We start from the raw sequence: 7322 nt of genomic DNA, 5'->3' as shown, positions 1-7322 counted from the left end.
CAAAACCTTCTAGGTAATCTCCAACAATAGATTTAGATACGCTTCCGTATTTAGTGTTTTTCTTGATGATCTAACATGAAAGGTCTTGATTTATTAAGTTTTATATCAGATTTTATTGTTCTATCCAAGCCTCATTATGTCCAATAATTGGGAATTGATTAAGTTTCTATTCTTCTTGGAATGATTGGTTCATGAAATTTCATGGGTTTGATATTTTGATTTGATATTTTGATTATATATATTGATTATATATATTGATGTTTGAGATTCATATTGAAGTTTTTAGGTTTTGGTTATTTATATTAAAATTTTGGGTTGATGAATATCGATTGAAACTTACGAATTTATATTGATTATACAATTTTAGATCTTGTTGAGTAAAAAAATAGGTTAATTAAAACATGTGTATAGTGCCTTTATATACCAATTTGGTTGAATTTCTTTTATGATTTTGATTAAACATGCACTAAGGGAAGAACAAGCTACACCTCTCACTTCAGTAAGCACTCATGATGCTATAAGGGATTTTGAGAGGTGGGATTGTTCAAACCGCATAAGTCTAATGATCAAGAAGCACAACATTCCAAAAGCCTTTAGGGCCATAGAATCTGAAGAGATTACTCAAGCCAAAGGTTTCCTTGACAAAATTGAGAAACATTTTGCCAAAAATAGTTGAGATGACATCACAACTTATTTAATGTCTATGAAGTATAATGATCAAGGAAATGTGAGGGAGTACATTATGGAGATGTTCCATGTTGCTTCAAGACTTAAGGTACTTAAGATTAAGCTTTTTGAGGAATCGCTTGTTCTTATGGTTTTGGTATAGTTTCCTACATAGTTTAATCAATTCAAAATTAGTTACAACTATCAAAAGGGAATATAGACTCTAAATGAGCTCATTTTTCATTACAAGAGGAAGAAAGTTTGAAGCATGATAAGTCTAAAAGTGCTCATTTGGCCAGCGCCTCTAAAGACAAGGGCAAGAAAAGAAAATATCATAATGAAGTTGCTAAATGTCCAGCTCAAAAGAAACAATAGCAAGTTACATAGGGTTGTTTCTTTTGTAACAAGTCTAGACACATGAAGAAAGAATGTGCCAAGTATCACGCCTAACGTGCAAAGAAAGATATAATTATTAATTTGGTTTATTATGAGGTTAATTTAACTTTAGTACCTAGAAACACTTGGTGGATAGATTCTGGTGGTACTACTCACATAAGGGTTTCTATGTAGGGTTGTCTAAACTACCGAAAGCCATGTGACGGTGAAAGACACATTTTCGTGGTAACGAAAAATTGATGGAAGTGGAAGCAATTGGGCATTTTAGGTTGTTAATAGGAATTGGTTTTTATTTAGATTTAAAAGACACTCTTGTAGTACCGTCTTTTAGACAAAATTTAGTTTTTACTTCTTTGTTAGACAAATTTGGATATTTTTGTTGATTTGGAAATAATCAGTTTAGTTTGCCTTTACATTCTAATATTGTTGGAACTAGTAATTTAAATGCTTATGACAAGTTTTATTTGTTAGATTCAGTTGCATCCTATAATGAAACCTTGTATGCGAAATCATATGGTATTAAACACAAATTAAATAAGGAAAATTTGACATCATTATGGCATAAGCGCGCTCTTAGGTCATATATAAAAAGGTAAAGTTGAGCACCTTGTGTCTGATGGCATTTTAGAGTCCCTTGACTTCATAGGCTTTGATGTCTATGTCGATTGCATCATGGGAAAATAGACCAAAACCAATAAATTGGGTGCCAATAGATCTTCATACGTCTTAGAATTAATTCATAATAATATTTGTGGGTCATTCTCTATGACATCCTAAAGTGTTCAACAATATTTCATAACATTCATAGACGACTACTCACATTATGGGTGCCTATATCTCATTCAAGAGAAATCTCAATCTCTGGACATGTTCAAAGCTTATAAAGCTGAAATTGAGAATCAACTCAACAAAAGGATTAAGAATGTCAGATTTGATCGTGGTGGTGAGTACTACAAAATATATGATGGCTCAAGTGAACAACATCCAAGACCATTTGTCAAATTCCTAGAAGAATGCAATATTGTCCCACAGTACACCATGCCAAAATCACCTAGTATGAATGGTGTAGTTGAAAGATAAAATAGGACTTTTAAGGATATGATAAGGAGCATGATTGCTTATTCTACCTTATCTTAGTCCCTCTAGGGAGAAGCATTAAAGATAGTAGTTTACATTCTAAATAGAGTACCCATTAAAGTAGCTGCAAAAACACCTTATGAGATTTGGACAAGTCGAAAGCCTAGTCTAAAGCACTTTCACATTTGGAGATGTCCAGCTAAGACAAAGCTTTATAGGCCACATAAAAAGAAATTGGACTCCAAAACAGTGAGAAACTACTTTATTGGTTATTTTGAGCAATTTAGGGGCTATAAGTTTTATGATCCCACAATTAGGAATATTTTTGAGATGGTAACTGTAACATTTTTTAAAGATGTTGAGTTTGGAGGGAGAAATAAGGTTAGAGACATTGCTTTTGAGGGGGAATTAATTTTAACTCAATTCCTGCTATCACTTTTGACTATGTTTAGTTTCTCATACCTATCATTGACCAAGAAATTAATTTAGAACCTCAACAAGATAATGTTGAACAACTCTCTATTCAAGATGAGGTAATTGTTCCAAAAGAACAAACTCAACAACCTTAAGAATAAGTGCCATTAAGGAGGTTCACGAGAGAGAGGAGAAATGCTTTTTCAAATAATTATGTTGTATTTCTCCAAGAAGATGAGGATGACAATGGAATGATGAAAGATGATCCAACCAACTTTCGTCATGCCATGAAAAGTTCTAATTCTCAAAAGTAGATTGATGTCATGCAAGAAGAGCAATAGTCTATACAAGACAATAAAGTTTGGGAACTTGTCCCATTACCTAAAATGCAAAACCAATTGGTTGTAAATGGATATTTAAAACCAAGAGATATGCAAATGGTAATGTGGGGAGGTATAAGGCGTGCCTTGTAGCTAAGGGATACACTCAGAAAAAAATTGATTTTACAAAGATTTTCTCTCTAGTTTCATTGACAAACTCTTTCAGAGTAATCATGAAGCTTGTTACTCATCTTGATCTTAAGTTACATCAGATGGTTGTTAAGACTGTGTTTCTCAATGGTGACATTGAATAAACAATTTATATGGTGCAACTAGTAAACTTTGAGTCAAGAGACCCAAAGAATATGGTTTGCAAATTAACAAAATCCATCTATGGGCTTAAACAAGCTTCTCGTTAATAGTACCACAAGTTTCATCAAGTAATTGTCTTGTTCAATTTTGAGATGAATATTGTTGATGATTATGTGTTTCATAAATTCAGTGGGAGTAAATATATATTCTTGGTTCTCTTGTCGATGACATTTTTCTTACCACTAATGGTATAGGCTTATTGTACGAAACCAAGAGGTTTTTATCTAAGCATTTTGAGATGAAATATCTTGCGGATGCCTCTTTTATTTTAGGAATTCAGATACTTCGAGACATATCTTAGGGTATTCTTGGATTGTCACAAAATAGCTATATCAATAAAGTACTTAAAAGGTTTGACATATAAGGTTGTAGACCAAGTGACACCCCTATTGCTAAAGGAATAAATTTAATCTAACTCAATGTCCTAAAAGTAACCTTGAAATTCAAGAAATACAAAAGATTCCCTATGCATCAATTGTTGAGAGTCTAATGTATGCTCAAGTATGTATGTGTCTGGATATTGCATACGTTGTTGAGATGTTAGGCAAATGTTTAAGCAACTCTAGTATGGACCATTGGATAGTAGTCAAGAGGGTTATGAAGTATCTTTAAAGAAAAAAATTACATGCTCACTTATAAGAGATCAGATTATTTGGAGGTTGTAAGGTATTCTGATTCTAATTTTGTTGGGTGCCAAGATAGTAGGAAATCTACATCAGACTATATTTATCTATTAGCTGGAGAAGCTATATCCTAGAAAAGTGTCAAACATACACTTGTAGCTTCTTCCACCATAGAAGCAGAGTTTGTAGCATACTAAGAGACATCAAACCATGGAATACGGTTGCAAAACTGTCACTGGGTTGCACATTTAAATATCACTCAAATTATTTTGTGACAATAAGTTAGCAGTAATGTATTCTAACAACAGCAGGAGCTCAATTAAGTCAAAGCATATAGACATAAAGCTCCTAGTTGTGAATGAGAGAGTGCAAAGTGGACAAATATCCATAGAGCATATTGGGTGTTATATTATTTGAGGACATCATGGTTTAGTGGGAGTTTGTATTTTATTTGATTTATGTTTGATTTTAGACATTTATGTATTAGATTTTTTTTATCAGAAATGAAGTACTCAATTTATTCACTCTGTTTTGTTATTTTGATACTGACATCACTTAAGTTAAGGAGAACCAGTTGGAAATAGGCATGTTTGACTCACATTTCATGTCATTTCCATGATACACATCCATGATTGATCTATTTCATTTGATTATTTTTGTATATGTGACCATTAATGAGTTTAGTCATGATTAATATGACAAAAAATGCTTTGATCCTATATGGATATAGTTGATGGACGAGATTATTATAGAAAACCTGTTATATAATAGAAAATTTTGAGCTCATAAGGTTGTACATTTATCAGGAAACATATGTTGCCCAAGTGGGAGATTGTTGGATTAAAATCCTCAATTATTGGCACATATATATAATGTATAGTTCTATTATAAAGTGTGACGCAAATTTAAGTGGCTAATTATGTTATAAGTGTCATAGGTATTAAAATGGCATGGAAATAATGTGTAGATATCACAAGTAGAATTTATAAGTTGATGAGGGGCCAAATTAAAAATGCCCAAAACTGATTTAATGACTAGTTATTTTTAAAAGAGGTAATAGTTCCAAAGAAATTGATATATCTCGTATTTCTTTTCTATCCCCATCATAGAGTTATAAAAAACTATTTTCTTGGAAGATCAAAATCTTTTGGGCAATTTCTAACAACGGGTTCAGAGGTATGCTTCCGCATTTAATTTTATTCTTGATTTATTCTTGATGATCTAACATGATAGATCTTAATTTATTAAATTTTATATGAGAGTTTGAGTTATGATATTTTTTCTTTGTGATTTTCTCGACAAATATTTCTTGTCACAAATATTGTTAATGCCAAAAGGAAAATTAGCCTATCAAATTACATGATAAAATAATTTTTTTATGGAATAATATGTGGCTAAAAGTAGTTCCATGTTTTTTTTAGCACCAATCCTCATCTCTTAAAATTATAATAATAATTATATTTTAATTATTTTAAAAGTTGTTCATTAATCTATTTATGATGTGTTTTAAAATTCATTAATGTATATTGAATTATAAATTCTCAATGCCTCAAATACAAATCAAATAATAATTTTAAATTTCTTTTCTTTCTTCATTTGAGATATATATATTTTTCTTCTAAATAATGCATGGGTGTAGTTTACTTAAAGAAAAGAAAAGTGAATAGAATTTCCACTTATTCCTTTATTTATTTATTATAAAAGATTTATGTTTGATGCATCGGAAAATATACAATTTTAATGATAGCGTATCTTCAAAACTTTATTAATGTGAAAAAGCGAAGTTTCATTTATACTCATCCTTTGAATTTTGGCGAGGTAGTTGAGATAAATGAAAATCATGGCTGCCAGTTTGCAAGATTTTCATTAATCTCACCTACCTCGCGAAAATTCAAAGGATGAGTATGATTGAAACTTAGATATTAATTTCATTTATATGCAAAATATTTTGTTTTTCAACATTACAGAAACCAGAAATTTAATTATTTATACGTTAGAACAAACAATTAACACCAGAAATTTTATTAAGACAGCCATCAAAATTAACAGCAGCATATGCTCTCACATTATTCGGCATTTGTAGCACATAATTCAACAGCAAGAACTGTTTTATTGCTAACTATCAATAACTGAAGCAAGTAAAGGATTGAAGCCATTGCCGCAATCAACAAAATCATATCTAATAGTAAGGTGGCCTTGAGCATGACCTACTCCATCAGTGTCCAATCGGTTGAAAACTCCCACATCCAAATCTAACCCTCCATTGCTGCATCTGTCTACAATCCTCACTATTTCTTGAGCTCCAGTCCTTGTGTTTCTTACCCTCAAGCACCTCCCACAAGCAGCCGGGAAAGAAGGACCAACGGGGCCACAAAAGGCAGTCCAACCATACTTACTCCTCCATGAATATGGCTTGTTAGCATCCCATGTAGAGCAATAGGCACTCACTGCCATCAAATCCCATCCATTTTGCTCTGGATTATAGAAATGGTAAGTAGATCTCACAGTCGCTCCTTCTCCTGTAGGGGGAGGAGGGCCACTTCTGCAATTGCTCTGGCAATTTTTTGCCGGTGAACAGTAATCATCGGTGTTCCCACACCATCCATATTGACTGCAACATAAGTTGTTAGGGCATAAGGCCCCACCAGCTTGCCGACCGCATTGCTCGCCCATTGTTGCTCCTACTAAGCTAACCAAAAACAGCATCACAAACTTAGCTTTATCCATTTCTTCTTTTTTCGAAGGGGTGGATTTAGTATACTCTGCTTATAATTTTGTCAAGGTTTTATACTAAGTTATGTTCATCTTATTATTACCAAAATGACCTTAGAACTCAGATTAGCAGACGTCATATTTTATATATATATTAAGATAACATCATGGAATGGTGATTGTTTGGGGAGTGTTTTCTCAAGGCATGTGGGGGCGGCGGCTACAAATAAATGTTAATGAAGAAGATAAGGCCAAAGTTAGAGATTAGCCGCCTCAGTTCATTTTTTCATTAGCATGTGAGGTGCTTAATGGTTTTTATTGGATAAACTACATATAAGTTGATTAAATTATTAGAAAATTTACATTTTGATTATTCAATTTTAGAAGGTTAAAAAATGGTTATTAAATTATTTAAAAGTTTTTATTTAATTTATTGGACTGTTAATTTTTTCTTTTTAAAGTCAATTAGTAAGCTCTAAATGACAATTTGACGATTTGACGATTTGTATGGTAAATCAATACCCATCAATGAGTAGAAGAATTACTAAGATTTTAGTCGATTTGAAAATTAGTGTAGGAGATTGGAGAAAAAGATGTTTAGATTTTGGTTCGCAGATTTGTAACATTCAAAGTTATTTTATAAAAAAAAACTGAACTACAAAAGATAAGGAGAATGAGAGCTTTCAATTGGTGCAAGCGGTGCAAATAAAGAAGGCTATATAGCAATGATTTTAATAACTTG

General features: G+C 32.1%; 1 protein-coding gene across 1 annotated transcript; it reads right to left on the bottom strand.

Moving 5' to 3' along the window:
* Nucleotides 1-5861: 5861 nt before the first annotated feature.
* LOC105804684 (pathogenesis-related protein PR-4) lies at nt 5862-6636 on the bottom strand. Its single transcript, XM_012637384.2, has one exon. The coding sequence runs from the start codon at nt 6593-6595 to the stop codon at nt 5984-5986; it is 612 nt and encodes a 203-aa protein (XP_012492838.1). The 5' UTR covers nt 6596-6636; the 3' UTR covers nt 5862-5983.
* Between the last annotated feature and the right edge of the window lie 686 nt (nt 6637-7322).

The sequence above is a fragment of the Gossypium raimondii genome, chromosome 11, assembly GCF_025698545.1.
Source record: "Gossypium raimondii isolate GPD5lz chromosome 11, ASM2569854v1, whole genome shotgun sequence".
Classification (NCBI taxonomy): Eukaryota; Viridiplantae; Streptophyta; class Magnoliopsida; order Malvales; family Malvaceae; genus Gossypium; species Gossypium raimondii.
The sequence above is the reverse complement of the archived record's forward strand: the minus strand, read 5'-3'. Positions and strand labels throughout refer to the sequence as shown.

Excerpts from the sequence above, each read along its gene's own strand:
- LOC105804684 (XM_012637384.2), bottom strand. The coding sequence starts at position 6,595 with ATGGATAAAGCTAAGTTTGTGATGCTGTTTTTGGTTAGCTTAGTAGGA.